At 36.1% G+C, this 20,967-nt stretch overlaps 1 protein-coding gene, 2 long non-coding RNA genes and 1 pseudogene across 4 annotated transcripts; all 4 read right to left on the reverse strand.

Annotated features, from left to right (window-relative positions):
* Positions 1-5,792: 5,792 nt before the first annotated feature.
* On the reverse strand, positions 5,793-7,316 carry LOC147505384 (uncharacterized). Its single transcript, XR_015193305.1, has 2 exons — positions 6,940-7,316; positions 5,793-6,099 (listed from the first exon to the last, which is right to left on the reverse strand). It is a non-coding gene; the product is annotated as an uncharacterized LOC147505384 (long non-coding RNA).
* An 18-nt stretch (positions 7,317-7,334) lies between these two features.
* Positions 7,335-8,539, reverse strand: LOC147505385 (uncharacterized). The gene is made up of 3 exons (XR_015193306.1): positions 8,412-8,539; positions 8,230-8,286; positions 7,335-7,499 (listed from the first exon to the last, which is right to left on the reverse strand). It is a non-coding gene; the product is annotated as an uncharacterized LOC147505385 (long non-coding RNA).
* Positions 8,540-13,565: 5,026 nt separating this feature from the next.
* Positions 13,566-15,016, reverse strand: LOC147505386 (WEB family protein At4g27595, chloroplastic-like; annotated as a pseudogene).
* A 917-nt stretch (positions 15,017-15,933) lies between these two features.
* Positions 15,934-20,075, reverse strand: LOC147505387 (ruBisCO large subunit-binding protein subunit alpha, chloroplastic-like). Of its 2 annotated transcripts, none has more exons than XM_086604129.1 (5): positions 19,911-20,075; positions 18,587-19,050; positions 17,178-17,420; positions 16,345-16,445; positions 15,934-16,258 (listed from the first exon to the last, which is right to left on the reverse strand). In XM_086604129.1, the coding sequence occupies exons 2-3, from the start codon at positions 19,016-19,018 to the stop codon at positions 17,358-17,360; spliced, it is 495 nt and encodes a 164-aa protein (XP_086460255.1). In that variant the 5' UTR covers positions 19,019-19,050; positions 19,911-20,075; the 3' UTR covers positions 15,934-16,258; positions 16,345-16,445; positions 17,178-17,357. The 2 variants fall into 2 exon arrangements, with proteins under 2 accessions (XP_086460255.1, XP_086460256.1); XM_086604130.1 differs by having other exon boundaries at positions 17,738-19,050; positions 19,911-20,073.
* Between the last annotated feature and the right edge of the window lie 892 nt (positions 20,076-20,967).

Consider the following 20,967-nt stretch of genomic DNA (forward strand, 5'->3'; position numbering starts at 1 on the left):
GGTTGTGATCCGACGTTTACGGGGAGTTCAACGACGCATGTTGGGCGTGCTCACAAAAGGACAAAAAAGAGCCTCGGTAGTCTTGTCTTTTCTTTTTAAATCTGGTGTAGTGATGGAAAGGGTATAGGCTTGGGCAGTGGTGTCTCCAAGACTATACACATAGTTGCATAACCATATAAGAGAAAGGCCGAAAAAGAGCCAAGTTGAGGATTTGAAACATGAAATGACGAAGAGAAGAGGATGCACATGGAAATGTAGTCACAAGTTAATTTGTTGCAAGCTATACAATGAAATGATCCATAGTCACAAATGTAATTCTCTACAAACTCTACTTCTGATTAGGTATAAGTTACTTAAATTCTTTCTAACGGAGTTTGTGCATCTATGAACTATGGGATGATTCATGATCTTTCTACTTCTGATTAGGTATAAGTTACTTAAATTCTTTCTAACGGAGTTTGTGCATCTATGAACTATGGGATGATTCATGATCTTTTTGTTTAGTGGTATTCATGCTTGTGCACTTTAAAATAATTGGGTGATTGGAAGATTCAAGTGTAAGAACAAGAAGGAAATTTGAGCTTGGTCAAGTTTTGACTTAATTGGTGCAGGTCAATATCACAACAAGATACTTGTTGTTCTCGCTTATCTAAAGTATCCATAGCTTTGTGTCACTTTCTTAAATCGTGCTTGTGTGAACTATGAATGCTAGTAGCGAGACCTAAATAGTTATATATCAATATCCTTTAATATATGCACACTTAGTACTTGTTATTAGGCGATAATACCATGAATGGAGTATTTAATTTAATTTTGTAGAGAAAGATATATAATTGGATGTATTCTTCTTTCTTGGAGGTAATACTTATACATAAAGAATCTTGATATACAAGCTATGTATAAAGGAAATAAATAACAAAGAATATATAGCAAATATTATATAAAAGGAAACACATGAGCTATGTCATGTGTGTATCCTTAACACTCCACCGCAAACTCGACTGACCTGGAGAGACAAGGTTGGACCGCAGAAGTTGAAAACGAGGCTTGTGTAGCCCTTTGGTGAAAATATCAGCTAGCTGATCAGGGGAGGGAACCAACTGGACTCGGTAAGTCCCAACAATAAGACGTTATTGAATGAAGTGATAGTCCAACTCAATGTGCTTAGTCTGGGCATGAAACACTGGGTTGGCCGGCAGCCATGTAAGTAGTGCTTATGTTGTCACAGAAAAAGGTGATAGGGCCTAAAACCAACAATTGGAGCTCTCGCAGTAGATGAGAGACCCAAATAGTTTCAGCACACACATGAGCAAGAGATCGATACTCAACCTCAACATTGGAACGTGAAACAGTAGGTTACTTCTTGGCAGTCTAGGAAACCAAGGTGGAACCCAATTGACACAAAAACTAGTGGTAGAGCGGTGGGAATCCGGACACCCCGCCCAGTCAGCATCAGAATAAGCCCGAATGGCTAGGGGAGTAGGAGATCGAACAACGAATTAGTAAGCCACACTCTATAAAACCCTTAAGGTACCGAAGAATACATTTAGCCGTAATCAAATGTAGAGTACGTGGAGCACTCATAAACTGCGCAATGTGATGAACAACATATGCAATGTCAAGGCGAGTGAAAGCCAAATACTGAAGGGAGCCAACAAGATGGAGATACTCAGTCGCATCAAGTAAGGGGTCTCCACTCGAGGTAGAGAGCTTAGACTTGGCACACACAGGTGTGCCACAAGGTTTACATTTCGTCATAAACTAACGCCAAAATAGATCAACAATGTACTTAGTCTATGAGGATGAAGACCATCGGCAATATAGGTGATCTCAATACCTAAGAAGTATGAGAGAGATCTAAGGTCCTTAATCGCAAATTCTGCTCCAAGAATAGAGATGGAGGATAGCAGAGAGATGGAACATTTTCCAACAGAATAATGCCATCAACATACGCTGATAATAGAACCATTATCTCTGATGAGCGGCGAAAGACAAACATAAATAGATCTGCATGGCTCTGAAGAAACCCATAATGAAGAAGAAAGGTGTTAAGACACTGAAACCAAGCTCGAGGAACCTGCTTAAGACCATAAATAGCTTTATGAAGTCGGCATATATGGTCGGGATGAGTAGGATCAACAAAGCCAGGTGATTGGCGCATAAAAATGGTAGCATCAAGAAAGCCATGGAGAAAGGCATTCTTGACATCCAATTGGCGCAAGGACCAACCATAAGATACAGCCAGACTCAATATTGTCTGAATAGTAATAGGTTTTACTATTGAACTAAATGTCTCATCATAGTTAATGTCAGGCTATTGATGAAAGCCTTTAACCACTAACCGAGCCTTAGGTCGCTTAATAGAACCATCTGATTTAAGTTTTAGTCTGAACACCCATTTGTTTGGTACAATAAGCTCACCCTTGGGAGGAGGGACAAGAGTCCATGTCTTGTTCTTCAAAAGAGCATTAAACTCGTCTGTCATCGCCTGATGCCATTCAAACCGAACAGCCTGTGAGTAACAAGTGGGTTCCTCAGTGGAGGAAGTAAGCTGGGCAGCAAGTGCACGAGGAAGAAGGTACCGCACCGTACCATCAATGCAACCCTTAAGTCGGTGAATGCCATCCCTGTGACCAGTGACCATAGTATATCCAATAGGAGAAGGTCCGGACTCGGATCGAGGAAGAGTACCCTCTATAGTAGTAACGGTGGGTGGCCGAGAAGTGTCCAATTAGTAGCCGAGAATAATTACTAGGTGAGAAGAGATTAAAGGTGGGCACGATCCACGTAGGAAGATCATGAGCAAATCTTCGACCTAGTGCAATCATTGTAGAGGTGAACAATAGCGGGATCACTCACCGGAGGAAGAGCAATGGCAGGAGTGCTCTGAGGGAACTTGCCGAGAGGATCGGCCCAATGGTTTGGATTAAGTCAGGAACAAGAACCCAATCTGTAGGAGCTGTAGAAGAGCCTGAAGGTGAAGACGACTGAAAAGGAAAAGTCTGCTCATCAAAGCGGACATGCCAAGATATATATACTATGCCAGTAGAGCGGTCAAAGCACTTAACTTGTACCCCTTATGCTGCAGGCTGTAATCTAAAAAGACACACTCAGTAGTTCTTGGCAAAAGTTTATTAATCATATAAGCTCCTAAATGTGGATAACATGCACAACCAAAAATACGTAAGTCAGAGTAGGATGGGGACTTTCCATAGAGACGAGAATAAGGTGATGACCACTGAAGAATAGGAGACGGAAGATGGTTGATGAGATAGATTGCAGTAGAAATGGCATCAACCCAATGACTCAAAGGAACATGACTAGTGATGAACAAAAGAGTACGAGCCATATCAGTTATGTGGCAATGTTTTTTTTCTGCCAAACCATTCTGTTCTAGCATGTGCAGACCAGAAAAACGATGATGGATGCCAAGGGAGGAGCAGAGTTGCTTGAAGTTACTATTATCAGATTCCCCTCCTCCATCACTTTGGAAATTTTGAAGTGTATCGGAGAATCGAGTTTTGATATGGGCAAGAAAATTTTGAAAATGACTGAACACCTATGATTTATGTTTCATAAAATACAAATAGGTAAAGCGTGTAAAATCATCAGTGAACAGAACATAGTACTTGTAGCCAGAATGTGAAACAATAGGAGACTGCTAAATATCAGAGTGGACAAGAGTAAAAGGTGAAACAGTACTACTATTGTTAGATATTTTAAACTGGAGGCGCGTGGATTTACCCATAGCGCACCCTTTATAGAAAGACCGCTTGTGCTTAAACTCATATGACAATAATTTATTCGACCCTAAGAAAGACATAACTTTGCTAGACGGGTGTCCTAAACTACTATGCCATAGTGATGAAGATTGGTGAGACACATGTAAAGCTTGGACTCGAGGCAGAAGCGAAGGTAGTTTGTAGAGACCATCTTTACATTGACCTTGAAAGAGGAGACAACCATTAGATTTATCAAAGACATAGAAGTGGTGTTCAAATGCACACAATACATTATTATCATGGCAAAACTGAGCAATAGATAATAAGTTTTTGCGCATAGAAGGGATTGTTGGAAATTTATTCCAAAAATATACTTATTGTTAAGTAAACAAGAAAAATCAAATTGATATAACAAATATATCATGAACAAACCTTTAATTTCAACAAACAAACAAACCTTTTAGTTCAACGAATGAACTTAATTTACCACTTATTAAATCCGAGCCTAGTGATGATCACTATGTCTTTAAGACAGATTTTCCCCTTCACGGTGCTTGAAAGTTGATGGGAAACTGTCTCCCAAGATAGAATGGATTTCCTTCTATAGAAAGCTAGCACTTCAATTCTATATACTCAGCGAACACAACATAGTATTTGACTAAGAACAGAAAGAGAAGAGAAATATCAGAACTCTGTGTGATCTGGTGTGTCTTTTTCTCCAAATTCATCCACTATTTATAGGTGAGTAGTGCCTCTTCGAAACAACACAGTGACTCTTGGGAAAAAGTAAGCAACTCTTTGAAAAGTCACATGTTTCGAAATGACACACCATTTCGGCATAAAGCACTGTTTCGAACCAGTGCCTATTTCGAAAGGTCACACCTTTTCGGCATGATGCACTATTTCGAACCAGTGCACATTTCGAAAGATCGCACCTTTTCGACATAATGCACTATTTCGAACCAGTGCATTCTTTCGAAAAGGTTTTTCTCACTTTACGTACTGTTTTAAGATAAACCTATTTCATCTCAATTTGGGATAACTTGGGAGATAAATTACTCATTCATATCTCAATGGATTTGTGCAAATCCATTTTTCTAACAGGGATAACATAGACATTGTTAAGACAAAACTAAGAAGACCCAATAGGAAGTGTCATGTTACCCATGTAAGTAATAGGGAGCTAATCACTATTGCCAAGAAGCATTGAGTTAGATCCAATGTATGGTGTGCGCTAGTGGAGATAGTTCGGGTTGCCAATCATATGAGTGGAGGCACCCGTATCCAAGTAATAAGCATGATCATAAGACTGTTGCGGAATATAACCATCACTACAAGAAATGAGGGTTTTAGCAACGCTTGCAAGCGTAGCCAATACCAGCGAAACCGTAGCAAAATCTAATTTGCTACGCCTTTAGTGGCGTTGCAGATAGTGGCGTAACAAAAGCTTATGGGCAACGTTAAAAGCGTGGCTAATACTCTTTCTTCTATCCACATTTAAAAGCGTGGCTGAAAGACCTAAAAGCATAGTTGATAATATTTTCGAATTGCATTTTATAAAATGTATATTTATGTCTGAAAAAATCATTAGCAACATTTCAGCATAATTAAAGCAGTCCATCTACAACATTTTCAAGCGTAGCAGAAGAGACACTATTGGCTACACTTTCTCATGTGTTACAAATAGAAATACATTAGCAACGCTTCAAAGCGTTACAAATAGAAATACATTAGCAACGCTTCAAAGCGTAGCCTGAAGTATGAGCTTTGGCAAAAAAATAGGACATTTGCTACACTCTTATGGGTTGCAAATAAAATTACAATAGCAACACTTTAAAACGTATTAGGAAGTTTTTTATGTTTCAGGGTTTTGGCTACACATTAGCCATAGCAGTATGTGGTTTAATACAATATCAGGCTTTAACAATGTTTTAAAGCGTAGGTAAAGACTTGAACTGCTAGATATTGTTTCATCATTAGGCACACTTATTAGCATAGCAAAAGCCCTTACAAATTTGTCCTGCTTTTTAATTTACCCTGTTTTGAAATTGGTAGCAAACAATAAAAATATAATCCAACAAAACTTTTCCATAAGCTAAATAAACGTAAGTCATACACTTCTCCAAATTCAAATACACAAATTAAACATCACCCAAAATGCATCATACATACTATACACAATACCATATTTATCCAAAAATACTATCACTAGCAACATCCAAAATGTAACCCAAAAAAGTTGTGAATGCATCCAAAATGTTGACGTTAAACTTGTCATAGAAATTTTGTCCAACTTCGAATCATAACATTCATTCTTCCCAAGAACCTCATAGTCCTCCCTCACATCTTTAAGACATTAGACCCCATGACTTGAACTCTGCAATTGGAAAAGAGATAGTGAGATTAGAGAGCCAGCAGAAAAAGAGAAGGCGGCAGAAAAATAATGAGATTAAGGAACCACATAAGTTTAAATTGGAAAGACTAAGTTAATAGGGACCCCTTTAAGACCTCACTTTGCCTGTCCAACGGTCCAAAATTTTACCCTATTTCAACTAATACCAGAAATGGTATACTCTTAACCTAGATAGGTGTAAGTTTACACATTCATTCCTTGTAAGCACAAATATATTAACATCCCCTCTATCAATAACTAATTTTGACAACTTTCTCATTTTCTATTTTTCGAAAGTCACTCTATACTCCTACTCACTCAAATATGTGATCTCCTCATTAATTTCACCTTGAAATAGTAAATCCTAAAAGAGAGACACCATTCAAACTTGCTTACCCAAAAAAGGCATACCTTACTACCTTACCTCATTAAGTCAATCTACACTCTAAAATTTATTAACACAACCATACTATTTTCTCTTAAAGTGAATTTATTCAAACTTGTATATGCAATATATACTTAGTAATAGAACACACACTACTCACATCAGCACCAAGTATAACAGCATCTTCAGCAAGAAACAAAGTCATATGACTAGTAAGATTAAAAAGAGCAATAACCCAATTCCCACTTTGAATATTAAGTTGCCCACCACCTTTCTTCCCCAACTTCAATATCTCAAATATCAGCCCAGTCTCACCTCTCTTTCTGAAAGACATGTGGGCTACTGGGGTACTAGCTAGGAACTACGGTCGAAGTTTGGAAAAGAAGGAACAAAGTGGTATAAAATATGGATGATAAAATATGCAGTAGGTTAAATCTTACCACATGAGAACTGGCGAATTGCGACATCAGAAATTCAAGTTTCAATTCAGATGCAGCTTTCCAACTCTGCAACTCCTCAAACCTTAGGTCAATTTCAACTAAACAAGTTGTGATCTCCTTAGCACGTTGTTCAGACTCATGTGCATGTCTCTCAATAACCTCTGCTCTCCTCCCCCCTTGCCTCACTCTATAGTTGTTAAGAGTATTATTTATTGCCTTGCCTCTTCTTTTTACTCTCGATGAGGCAAGGCAATAAATACTAAACATAAGAAATTTCTTGTAACTTTTGAGCAAGTGCGGAATCAAATGATAAATGAATGTGAAATATATATCGAGAAGGGATGTTTGATTCAGAACAGCTCTTAATCTGAAATATATTAAGCTGCGCTAACCTTTGTATTTGGAGGCAAGAAGAGCAAGTTCTTGAGCAGCAGAAAGATCAGGCACACCAGCTCTAACAGTGAATCCTTGACGCAGGAGAGTCTGCGCAATACGAATGCCAGCTTGACCAGTTGCACCAGCCACGAACACTGTCCCCCCATCCTTACGTCTAAAGTTGCCTAGAGGAGATGAATTAATTTTTTTGTGCTTAGATATGAGTGGGAACAGATGTGATTTGTGTGCTTGAGATCATCTGGATGGAGAGTGTCGTTTGCAAACCTCTTAAATTTGGCCACGTCAGATCATATATTATCTACTCCAAAATGAGAACCAACAGTGATGCATGGTACGAACAAGTTTAAAAGTGTATTTAGCATTGATTTACATACTGCCCATGAGCACTGTCACAACAAAAGAGATCTCATTTTCTATATTTATTGCTCTTGACTATAAAACATAGATTCAGAAAGACTCATTGTCCTCAAATATAAAAGGAAATATTTTCCAGGAAGCTCCAGGATTGTTCGGTTGATACACTGATGGTACTCATTTTGTAAAGAGAAATGAAAACAAATCTAAAACAAAAATACAAAACTCTCATGCTTACAAATAACTGTTAATGACTGAGTGGTGGAATGTGGACGGAACTAGCTCTGTTTTTTAACTGATGGAGATAAAGGGGGGCCTTAGCCCTATGTAAAAGTGGAAACAATTACAACTAACATACACTACTTTAGTCCAACCAGAAAATCAATACCAACATTATTCCTCATCTTCCACAAACTACTTACACAATTTGAAGCTTTTGAATTAAAAACAGTTCAAAGGCTTTCACACAAAACCCATTAAAGCAATCAACTTAAAATTCCAGAAAAAAAAAATTACGGCAAAATGTTGAAGACGCCAAACCTGATCTTCCTTGTAGTTATAGAGCCACTTAAAAAAAACCCCAATTAGCTATATTTCCTGATATCAAGCTCACAAAGAAAATAAAAATTATAATAATAAAACTAAATATTCCTGGAATCAAACCCCACAATGTAAAAGTAATTAGTTTACCAAAATATAAAGGTAACAAAAGCAATTCGTACCTGAACACAAAGCTTAGCTTGAGATCCGACTAAACCGGCTTTTATATAACCAAAATGTGCAGCAAAAAAAAAAAAAAAAAAATCACCAAATTAGAATCATCAAAACCAAAAGCTTTAGTGGGTGTTTGGTTCTCATTTTTTCCAAAAAGTATTTTTTCTTAAAAAACACTTTTATGAAAAAGTATTTATTCTAAAAACAGTTTTTCAATAAACATGTTTGGTTCAATTGGTTGTGACTTTTCTTAAAATCTATTTTATCAAATAAGATTTCACACTATGTTTCTCGATATATTTTAAGATATCAAGATAAATCACTAAAAAGTCTAAAAACATCCCAGGTGAGTTCATTTGCCTTTTTAAATTTCCAAAAGTGTTTCCTTCAAAGAAAAATAGTTTTTAACTTAAAAAACAAGTTTTACCTAATAATTATCATAAAACAAGTTTTTGGGACCAAAAAGTGTTTTTTGGATGAAAAACTATTTTTTTTTAAATAGAAACCAAACACATTTATTTTTTCAAAAAATGTTTTTTCACTAATAAACACTTTTTAGCAATAAATAAATAGAATCCAAACACCCCCTTAGACTTTAGATGTTTAACGTCTAAATTTCCCCGAATTAGAACCATCTAAAGCTTTAGACTTTAGATGTTTAAACCAAAATGAGAAGAGATATTTAGCGAGAGAGAGAGATGGGAGTGAGTAGAACTGGAGTGAGAGAGTGTGTGGGCCGGGAACTCTGAAGAGAAGAGAGGGAGGCCGGTGTTATTAACTAGTTCTTCTTTTTGTTTCTCTCTTTCGGTAACTCACTTCATTTGTTTTCTTATCCCCATTTTCCATTTGATTTTTTTATGAAAAAAAATGAAATTTCAGTAAAAAAATAAAGCTCAAGTGAAAACAAGAGCGGCGGGAAGTAATGAATAATGGGCGCGGAAGAACAAAAGGGTTGCAAGTAGCATTTACAACGCAAGCAATGGTAGCCATGGGGGTGTCCATCTTCCCATCTTGCCACTAAGACCTGGTTTCAATTGCCTGCTACTAATCTAAAAGAAAATAATGAATTAGATCAATATTTATATTCTAATTAATTTCATTCTTGTTCACAATATTTTATTTATTTAATTACTGGAAGATGTATACCGAAACTTTTCCAGTTATTTAGATAATTACACGTGATCTACTGTGTGTTTATGTGTATATAGTTCCTTCCGAGTCAATTTTTAGTGCATGTGAAAGAATTATATCTGATTATAGTTACTTCCAAGTTCCTTAAAAGCTTTAGTTTGTAAACGATCAATCAGGATGGGATATCAAATGTGATATAATGAATGATTTCCGTAATTTGGTGCTTCGAGAAGCAATAATGTTATCAGACCCTACTTGGAGAGTCACCTCGGCGAAGGGACGATGCCACTAAGTTAGTAGTTCAACCAAGGTTTGACTCTGCTCGCAAGCAATTTCCTTTTGAATTTATAAAAATGGCACAATTAGACAATTAGCCATATTGGCTCGACCCACTGGTTAACATTGCAGTTTATTCGAGTTTAACAGAGAACTGCCCGAGTTAATTGGTTTAGCATTGGGTTAATTGCTTAAATGATATGATAATAAACCCAATCTGGTTAGGAGACTGTTGGGTCAAACCTTCGGGCTGGGGCGGGTTTTATAACACTATTGAGAAGTGTATTATCTATAATAAGGGGCACAGATGTCGAGCCTCTAGGCTTAAAAACCTAATTATAAACATCCAAAAAAGATATATATATATATATATTATTATTATTATATTTCAAATGGCTTTCTTATTGCCGTCTTTTTTCTTCATTTATACCAGGTTTTATCATAGTCGAAATCCGAGCCCAAAGGATACTAGAAATCAGTGATTACTGCCCAAGGACAAAGCCCAATAATAATTTCGCCCCAAGTCCACCATAAATTTTAATTTTGAATTTAAAGAAAACCGGGTTGACATCATCAATCTTTATTTATAATTTTGGCTCAAAGACAAATTTTCATTAATAATTTCGGCTCAAAGACACACCGGGTTAACGTCATCATATATGTAAATTTAAATTTACATATGATAGTATAAAATTACACAGTTTTCTTTACCTATGTAAATTTACATTTTCATACTATTTTATATATGAAAATTTAAATTTACATAGTATTTTTATAAAAATTTCAATTTATGTATGTAAAATTAAATTTTGTAAATTTACATAGTATTATACATATGAAAATTTAAATTTACATATGAAAATTTTGTTGATGTCAGCCCGTGTTTTTTCCTTCAATTCGAAATTAAAATTCAAAGTGGACTTAAGACGAAAAAAAATCATAAATGATGTCCAATTATTCAACATTTGCAACGAATAATAAAACGTGGCCAAAGCTTTGTCATTTGCAACCAAATAATGAAATGTAGGCAAAGCTATTTTAGGTGAGTATTGGCTACGCATTTGAGCGTAGCAAAAAAAATTGACTATTTACTACGCTCCAAAGTGTCGATGATACTATAAAAAAGGAATTAAAATTATTTTCTACCATTTCCATTTTACTTAAAAATGTGAAATATTTTTAGCTACACTTAAAAGCGTTGCCGATACTACCAATTTTATTTGTTAGCTACACTTAAAAGCGTTGCTAGTGTATGGTATCCGCTACACTTTCTAAGCGTTGCAAATAATTTCATAGCAAAAGCCCCCCATCTCTTGTAGTGCATATGGGCTTCTGGAGAAATAAGCCTGATGATATACATGCGGAGCAATACGTGAAGCAGAGTGCAGAGAGCCAGAGCTCTGAGATCTAGCAAAATAAGGCAACATATGCGACAACTTGGAGCAAGATCCCCACTTGAGTGACAAAGTTTGCAAGATCCAACAGTTGGAAGCGCTCCAACAAGACCGGGTGCACCTGTGTAGTGCTGGGGAGGCCTCCTATAGTGATGAGAGTCATATATAGTTGAGCGGTGAAGTCCAGAAATATCAGGTCCAGCCGAGGTATACGAAAAGTATTGACAGTTAAACGGCGAATAAATAGTTGAGATGATGAAACCGTGACAAACTGATCATACACTAGCCACTAGCCACGTCAATGGAGATGTCCAGATTTTATTCATAAACCAAAGAAGCTCTAATAAAAGGCCAAATGAGAACCAAAGCAAGATGCTATGTAAATATTGGTAGCCTCACGACTTTAAATTATACCAATCAGAATTGAACCTTGTCTTTAGCAAACCAAAAGTCAACAAGAACCAAGCACAACCAATAAGAACCAAGCCAAACCAATATTCAAAGCAAACCAGCCGCCAACAATAAGCTATGCAGGCAAGCAATAATTAAGTACTTAAGCAAGTCAGCACAAGTTAATGAACGGTAGTATGTTTTAGTTACGATTCAAAGTAAAGAAATGTTACCAAAAGACAGATCGAAGGTGAAAGATAAACAAATATTCGGTATTCCACAGCCACCGATTAGAAAAGAAGAAAAATAAATCTTTCCTTTCAACAGCAACGTCGTCGAGCGGAGAGAAAACCCAATTAAGTAGTGAGATTGGACCGATAATGGAGAAGCTGAGAGAGAGAGAGAAAAGTACATAGCCGGAAAAGGAGGTGGCTAGGGTTTTTTCAGGCGGAAGAAGAATCTACTTTAAACTGATACCATATAGAGAAGGATAATTATAGTATCTCTAGGTGGTGGTAGCATACTCTTCATATTTGAAGTATGCGAATGAAAAAGTTGGTCGCAAATTTCGACCAACTCTAGATGGTCGCAAATTCGGTTACCAAAAAACAACCCACGCGACATTAGCACTGTCGCGCGACAATTGTAATGTCGCCCATGTATAATTTGAAAACAACCCACGCGACATTAGGAGTGGCGCGCAAGTGAAAAAAAACCCCTACGCGACATTAGGAGTGGCGCGCGACAGTGCAACTGGCGCGTGTGGTGCTGGTCAAAGTCAAAAAAGTTGTGGGGCAACATTTGCAATGGCGCACGATATTGGTAATGTCGCGCCGCATCCGCATCCAAATTGCCAAATTTGCGAACAAGAATGCGAACAAGCAGGTGATGCGACTACGAATGCGTCCACCTAGAGTTGGAATTCGGAAAATTCCTACGCATTTCTTCAAATTTGAAGAATGCGACCACGAATGCATCCATCTAGAGATGCTCTTAGATGTATTCTTCTCTCATGGAAGTAATACTTATACATAAAGAATCTTGGTATACAAATTATGTATAAAAGAAAAAAATAACAAAGAATATATAACAAATATTACATAAAAGGAAACATGTGACATAGCTCATTTGTGTATCCTTAACAAATTTGACATGACTTGACATGATTCTATACAGTTTTGCCTTATTCATCTCTTTTTTTGTTGTAGGCAAGTGTGCATTATATTCAATGTGTAGGCAACTAACAACTCCAAGGGAAACGTCGTCATCATGTCAATCTATATGTGAGTTGCAAAATCTTGGTGGGAGAATTGTTATTGTTGGATTATCGACTTTACTAGTGAGTTGTTTGAAGTTAAAAGGAAGAACCTTCAATGATATTGAAGTGGGACATGCATGTGGCTTAAAACCTTTACTAGTTTTTTGTTTTGTTTTGTTTTTTTGTTTTTTTTGTTTTTTGTTTTTTTTTTTTTTAATTTTATTTTCCAAGTTCAAGACTTGTTTGTAGAAAAAAAAATGTTACTTGGGATATTGAGTTTGAAATATGAAATGAATGGGATATTGAGTTTTCATTTATTTAGTTTCTGTCGTAGTATTTGTTTTTATATTTTCGAATGGGTGGAAAACAGGTACAAGCAGGCACAATAAATAACAAAAAAGCAACCAATATCTCCCTTTAATAGTGCAAAAACGACGGCCATGGGATGTTGTTTACGTTTTTAAATAGGTAGACCACGAACTGTAAGAAACCAAGGCTGAAGGCCGTCGTTAAATAACAAGTGTTAAAAGTCGTCATTGTTTTTTAAGCATAACAAATGTCCCGAGCCGTCGTTTTCTAAAAACTACATCGGTTTTTATGACAACCCTAACAATAGATTCTAGCACTTGTTTTAAAGTTAAAACACGTTTATAGACTGTTCTTTTATAGTGGTTGTTATATATATATATATATATATATATATATATTAGCCATGCTGCCCGACCTGTGGTCGGGCCAGCTATTTTTAAATTTATTATGTCCGGGCCTATTAATTTTTAGGCTAAAGTATTTTGGTTGATGTACTTAATGCAAAAGCGCATTTGTGCATTGAATAAGTGCGAGGCTTAAGATCTTCAAGTTGTGAGTGGACAGAAGTTCTTCCTTAACTTCTATAGCTTCAGAGGAAACTTCATGTAAAGCTGACGCGAAACTCTCCATTGTTTTCTTATTTTTCTTTTCTTCATTTCTAGATAATTCCAACTCATTCAGGAGCTTGCTGAACACTTGAAGCTGCAAGTATTTCATTGTTCAAAGCTTGCACCATCTCCACTTTGACAATCTCAAGCTCAGTAGTTAGTGATTCAACCATTCTTGATTTCTCCAATGCCTCCTGTTTGGCAGTATCAAATTTCGAGATCCCTTATCTGTCTCTCTACTGATATCTCTAAGGATTCCACCTTTGCTCTAAGAGATGCAACTTCAGCCTGTGTCCTGCAATAAGCCACTCTGTCCTTCTAACTGCTCTATCAAAATAGTCAAAGACTGATGCAAATCTCTCTAACCGATTAGCTTCATGAGCGTGACTCTCAAACTGTTTTGCCTTCATCTTCCATCAACCAACTTAAATGCATATGATTCGGCTTTCTTAGCATTAATTACCTCAACTATAAGTTGTTTCTCAAGTTCTTGTTTTAGTTGTCCGATTGAAGTTTCTGCCTCAGCTATTTATCTTTCTGTCGCTTTAGCTTTCTCGAGTTATTTTAGTTTTTCAATCAAAGTTTCCACTTCAGCAATCTTCATTTCGGCAGCTTTTGCTTCCTCCAGTTCTTGTTTTAGTTGGATTATCATAGCTTCTGCTTCCGTCGTATTTGTTTCGGTAGCACTGGCTTTCTCAACTTCTTGTTTTAGCTGTTGAATCAAAGCTTCTGCTTCCGTGGTCCTTGTTTCAGCTGCTTTAGCTTTCTCGATCAAGTTCTTCTTTCAGCTTTAGTGTTCAGCTCTTTTGTGCTCTCATTGGACTTTAACTTAACATTGGAATCAAGTAAGGCCTTCACACGACACAACTCCGCAGACAGGAATTCCACTTTCTTGGTATGAATTTATGCAATCTTGATCGCATCATCAGTATGGCTCAATGCTTGATTCTTTACATCACTCAACATGGCCATCTCATGTTTCACTTGTTCGAGCTCCTCGATAGTAGATAGTTATAGGGCTGAGACATCATCAGCATGTTGAAGTCAGACAACATAGATCTCTTTCTACCATTCCTCTTCAATTCCCTCTTTTGTGCTGCCTTTACTCCTGCCAATTCCAATTCACCAGCCCGGAATTTCTCAATCTCAGTAGTCTCCTCCGCTCACTTTTGAGAAATTAAAGCTTCCCCAATCTTTTCAGTAGCCTCCTCAGTCAATTTCTTCACCCAGTTAAAAATACTCCTCATTATTGGAATCTTTCGATCACAAATTACTTCATATATGACAATACAATAAGTTTTGACAAAGCAACCAACACAATCATTAAAAGAAACTTCTCTAAGTTAACCAATAACAATACCTATACAATGATCATTACAATAATTAACCATAATACTTGTCATTCATTCCAAATATATATATACATATGTGAATGTGAATGTGAATGTTAATGTTCGATAGGGAAAAGGCTATAAGGTTTAACTCTAATAATTTCTATCTCATGAAAATTCAACTGAGGAAAGGTCTCCATATGAATTAGACCTACAATTCCTCCACAAATTCAAATTGGGCAGATTCACTGACAAAAGAACACACTGGTTTGCCACCAATCTCTCATTCGTTTAAAAAAATAAATAAAGCTAACCAAGGACAGACTCAAGAAATAACTTCAATGTTATAGATATGCTAAGCTAGATGAACATGTAGGGGACGCACATTGAAAATCAACTCAGTATATGATCTCAATGAATTTCGGAATTCTAGCTGTAGTTTTAATAATTTTTAAAATTTCAATTTATCATCCCTGTACACCTAGAAAATTGATAAGGAGATGTGAGAATCACTTGCAAGACCTTTTAGTAGCCTGCCACTATCAAAAGTATAAAAAAAAATTAAGCCTTCTTGGTAATAAATAATAATCTAGCAAGATGATGAGTGACCAATAAGCTACAGGTCTATAGCTACCAATGACATCTTATTACTTTTACCAATGTGTACATTCGAATAAGAGAATACCAACTTGGAATTCATCAAACACTTCCTAAGCTGGTTTCCATTACCAAGTGAATTATGATTCAACTACTGAAATAGTAGAGTGCTTTCAATTAAACCATTCACTAAATATTATAATACAACACATACATATATGATTGTAGACTCGGTTACCTTTCAAAGCACCTAGACTTTCTTTAGTCATTCATGCTAATTTACATCAACACCATAAGGCTCTATATATAACCCATGTGATACTCTGTGTAGAAACCAACAACTTATATTTAAAATCGAAAACACTTTCACATTAACGTAAACCAAGTAGCAATTGATCGAGGACTCGAGGTATAACCAAATATATAACACTGCTCAATAAGACTGAGCATATCACCTGAAATCTCCAACTTAATTCCATCTTCATTGAAATGGCGTCTTTTGAATTCATAAAAAGGTCCCTTACCAAATTTCCCATCACCTTTGACCATAAAGGTAATTGTCTGAAATATTAAGGAAGTGATATATGTAAGAGACCATTTCATGCATGGAACATATTCAAAACTATAAGAACGAAGCCAAAACAAACCTTTTGAAAAAGCTTGCAACACGGGTTCGGAGTGAAGACAACCTCGACATAAAATTAATAAGTGATGGCGAAACAAATTCCAGTTTCAGATCAAGAATTCCCTATTCAGTATATTAGTTGTCATGGATCAAACAGAGTGTGAACAAAGAACAGGCATTTCTCACGAAAGTAAAGAAAAATAATTATAACAAAAATGAATATGAGTTTCTCCAACTTTAAAAAGATAGATATGAGTGCTGTCACTTACTTTCTTTCACACATACTCAAAATGGATCAAAGCCTATATTATCAATGTATCCCCTAAAAGGCTTATGTTCATGGCTAATATCTGTCATTAGACTGGTGAAACCTCTAAGTACCATACATCCAGAAAGCTAGGGTGGTATTAGATTCACATACAAAAAATCATACACCATGATACTAATTGGAGTAACATTATTTGACACGGGTTACTCAGAAACGTACTTGGAAAATAAAATTAATTAGATAGATATATATTAAGATATCTCAAAAAATTCATATAGCTTCTCATAGTGTTTTTTTAGTATAAAAACATAACTTGTATATATTACTTGTAATAACAATCAGGAAAAATTCCTCTTAAAAATCAACAACTAAAATTACTAAAGGCAATCCTTATATTACCAATTTTGCAAGCATAATGAGTTATTCTACTGAACAAAGGAACTAATTCATTGATTTCTCAAACACAGGGAAATGAATTTCAGATTCAAGATGATAGATAGTAATACGGATGCCGAAGGATCATATTTAGCCAACTTACAATCACAACTGGAAAAAAAAATAACAATACTTAAGGAACAAAGTGGCACCTTAACAGCACATCTCCACGTTGGAACAGAGTTTAAAATTGAAGTCCCTCAATGAATGGAGTGCATCTGCTGTGAACTTATCAAATTATTAATGCTTCTTTCCTAGATAGAAATGGGAATCGGCCCATCCCCAACGCTTTGGCCTAGTGAGCCATCAGACACCTTCAAGACTCCAACACTTCACAAACAGACTCCAAAAAAATGTAGTTCACTCTTGAAGCGCAAATCACTTTTCTGACTTGTCTGAAATTGAAGTTAGGAACAATGTATTGAAACCGATATTTATCTCTAAAATCTACCAATGAGCAAAACCTACTATACAAACTCAAGCCATAACAAACTCAATAGAGTAATACAATAGAAACCACACGCACTTTGAGAGTTTAGTTAAAGAACAAAATGTATATGACTGCTACAAACAATGTAGAACAACTCGATCATTTTACAATGTTGTATACTGAATTATCATCAAAAGTAAAGCATACCCATTAATATTAAATCTTAATTACTAACTCAAATTAGATGAAACTTGAAAAACCACTATGAAGAGTTTTACTCACCAGTGTTTGATGCGTGTTTACACAAAGACCCATGAGAACCCATTAGCTCTCCACTCGAAGCTTGGGCGATTTCTTCAATCAAACAGCCACACTAACATTCATATTTTGTCTTAATGGCTGGACTTTTCTGGACGACGGCATATTAAGATCAAAATCCTTGTTCGACACAGTTAGCGTAATTTGTTTGGCTTCATTCGTCAAACCAGCCTTTAAAAGAAAAGCTTAAAGAATTCACAGTGATCACCAGGCAAACTCTTCTCTAAATTATCTAAAACCGTGTGACTTACAGTGGTTAAATTGTTTTGATCATTTGAAAACAAATAGTTTTGATCATTTGAAAAAGGCAAGCCAGAGTTCGTTAAATTTCTAACCTAAAAAAAAGAATGAGAAATAAAAGAAATAACTTACATGAGTGAATTGGTGATGCCATATTTTACATGCAAACCAATTGATAGTGCTAGCTAAAAACATTCTAGACAACAGTATGTTGGTGTCCCAATTTGTTAGTAAGAAGCTTCAAAAGAAATAAACCAAGTACAAACAAATTGGGAAATAACCTAGTACCAGCGCCTGAAAACATCTCCTAGACAACAATCCAAACATCAATTATGCTTGAACACTCCCTAAAAGAAACAGTATAAAGCAAAAGCTTTTACTTGAGTTTCTAATAGAACCTATACCAGCAAAAACAACTATATCACAGTGCATAGTTGGAGTTAGAGGCCAGGGAAACGATTGCACAGTATAAAATGACTCTGAATAACAATAAAAGATGCTTCACCTAGCCTATCAATGCTACTCTCAACTCCACATACAGTTCTAATAGAAAAAAGTTGCTGGTACACTTACCTTTTGCACAATGTTTGCACCTAGCCGTTCACCTAGCCGTTCATCAGCGTCATCAAGTTTTTCCTTAATTGCAGGAACAAACATTGATAGGTGAACCAATGCAGCACCACCACCAGGAACGATCCCTTCCTCTATGGCAGCAAAAGTTGCATTCTTTGCATCCTCAATCTGGAGCTTACGATCCTCAAGCTCAGTTTCTGTAGCTGCACCCACCTTTATAACTGCAACTCCACCTGACAACTTGGCAATTCTCTCGGCCAGCTTCTCAAAATCATACACAGAATCTGTCTCGGACAACTCCCTTTTTATCTGAGCTATTCTAGCCTGGATCTCATCTTTTGACGCAGCATCTGTAATTATTGTGGTTGAATCCTTGCTGATGGTCACCTTTCTCGCAATTCCAAGCTGCTCAACTTCAGTATTTTCTATCATCAAGCCCAGATAACTGGCTTGGAACTCAGCTCCTATGACAGAGAGAATGCAGCAGACAAACGTAAGTAAAAGTGGAAAAATGTTGACAGCACAGTTCACACTATCCAATATATGCTAAAATATATCTCTAAGCTGCTATGATAGAAGGAATCAGCTGATAAATGCAAGTAAAAACTGAACAACATTAACAGCACAGTTCACACAATCTAGTGTATGCTAAAATATATCTCAGCTCTAACCATTAAAGTGTATATTTTCAAAGGAGAAAATAAAAATGAAAAAGAAATTCTTGAGGTGATTTGATTTTGTGAACTGCAGAATCAACATCAAGGTTGTTTAATAAGGTGCCCATTTTCAAACAGATGGATCAATTAGAAATGCTAGGTCTCATTTTTTTCAAAACACCCATCATTTACACATCAGCAACATCGTAAAGAGCATAAATGACTAAGCCAATCATTTTTTCGGTAAAGATTTCTTTCCAACATAAACTCGAACGTACAAAAGTTGAGAAGGCCCTGCAGCCCTCCTTCCGAAACAGACCGGTGCAAATTCATGTCTTATGATTAGTCACATTGGAAGGAGAGACCCCAAACCTCTCAAGTATCAGTTTATCATGTGCAGTTAATGTACTTGATTGCCATTTGTTTCATCCCTCTGCAACAGTATGAGACAAACAAACTAATGCCGATAAGTTTTCCCGGCTGACCCTATCCCCTCTATGGAGAGTTCTGAGAAGAATCTAACTTAATCTTTGCAATAAAGTGTTGAACTTAGCCTATTCAGATACCAAAGCTCAAGGATCCTCTACAGCTTGTATAGTGACACTCAAAGAAAAAGTAAGTTAATGTTCTGTTCTTTAGCATTTGATTACTCAAAGATAAAGTGTAACCTGTTTTTCTTCATTGCTGTAGAGGTTGTGTGCACTGTGCAGTGAACATTGGAGACAGTGGTTTTATCGTGATAAGGAAGGAAAAAAAGATTTATCGAAACCCGTAGGTGACGGTGAGATCTGGTTTCAATTGTTTTCCTGATTTGGAGATTTTAGAGAGTTTGGGTGTTTGACGACAACTTGAGTTTCTTTTTTAAGTTGTTAATTACTTTCTTACCCCCAGCATACAATTCAAATGAGGCGTATTTTTGGTTTTTTTTCCTCACCACATGTGAAAAGACCTAATAGATTTCTATAAATTACAAAATAGACCAATTTTAGGGGTAACTTTTGTAAGAAGAAAAATAAATATTCTAAAAATATGGGTTTTTTTAAAATTTTTGCTGACGTGGCTCACTGTGAGCATCTTGGAAGAATGGATATATATATATATATATATATATATATATATTTAATTTTTTAATATTTATTTATTTATTATATTATCGAGGACACATTAATTGTTGCAATGTGGAATTAGACACACCCCAGAAAACCAAGATCCAGTGATAATCAAGCTACTTCACATGAACAAATAAGCTTCAACTCGCAGCAGTCGGATCTTGGTGTGTGTGTGTTTTTTGGGGGTGACTAATTTCGAGATTGGTAGAGAGTAAAAAATGAAAATAAAAAATAAAACCTAAGAACTAAGAATTTTAAAAAATTAAAAAATCAAACAATATGAATACTATATGAAGAAATTTGCATTAGCGTATGCGTGATAATTTTTATTCAAGTAGGTTAACCCTGTTGTGAGCTCAAATCCACTTTCTTTAACCACTCAAACTAAATGGTCCAGCTTGAACAGACTATATCCATGATATTGATATTATACAATGCAATAATAGAGTTTAATTAAAAGGGGTACTTGCTTTGCCCCCACTAGGCGTCTAGGCGTCCTTTATCAAAACAAAGCAAGTATATATATAAGTATATTAAAGGAAAAAGTTTTCCGGTTGAAGAGAGAATATGCATGGATCTCTTCCTCTAACCAGTGTTTAGAAAACCAGACTGGACC

Source organism: Coptis chinensis, chromosome 4 (genome assembly GCF_015680905.1).
Source record: "Coptis chinensis isolate HL-2020 chromosome 4, ASM1568090v1, whole genome shotgun sequence".
Lineage (NCBI taxonomy): Eukaryota > Viridiplantae > Streptophyta > Magnoliopsida > Ranunculales > Ranunculaceae > Coptis > Coptis chinensis.

Bases quoted from the DNA above. Each gene is read 5' to 3' on its own strand.
- LOC147505387 (XM_086604129.1), bottom strand. From the start codon at position 19,018: ATGATAGAAAATACTGAAGTTGAGCAGCTTGGAATTGCGAGAAAGGTG. The intron at 17,421-18,586 runs GTAAGTGTACCA...CTTCAATTTCAG, and splicing joins GTGCAAACATTGTGCAAAAG to ACAAGTCAGAAAAGTGATTT.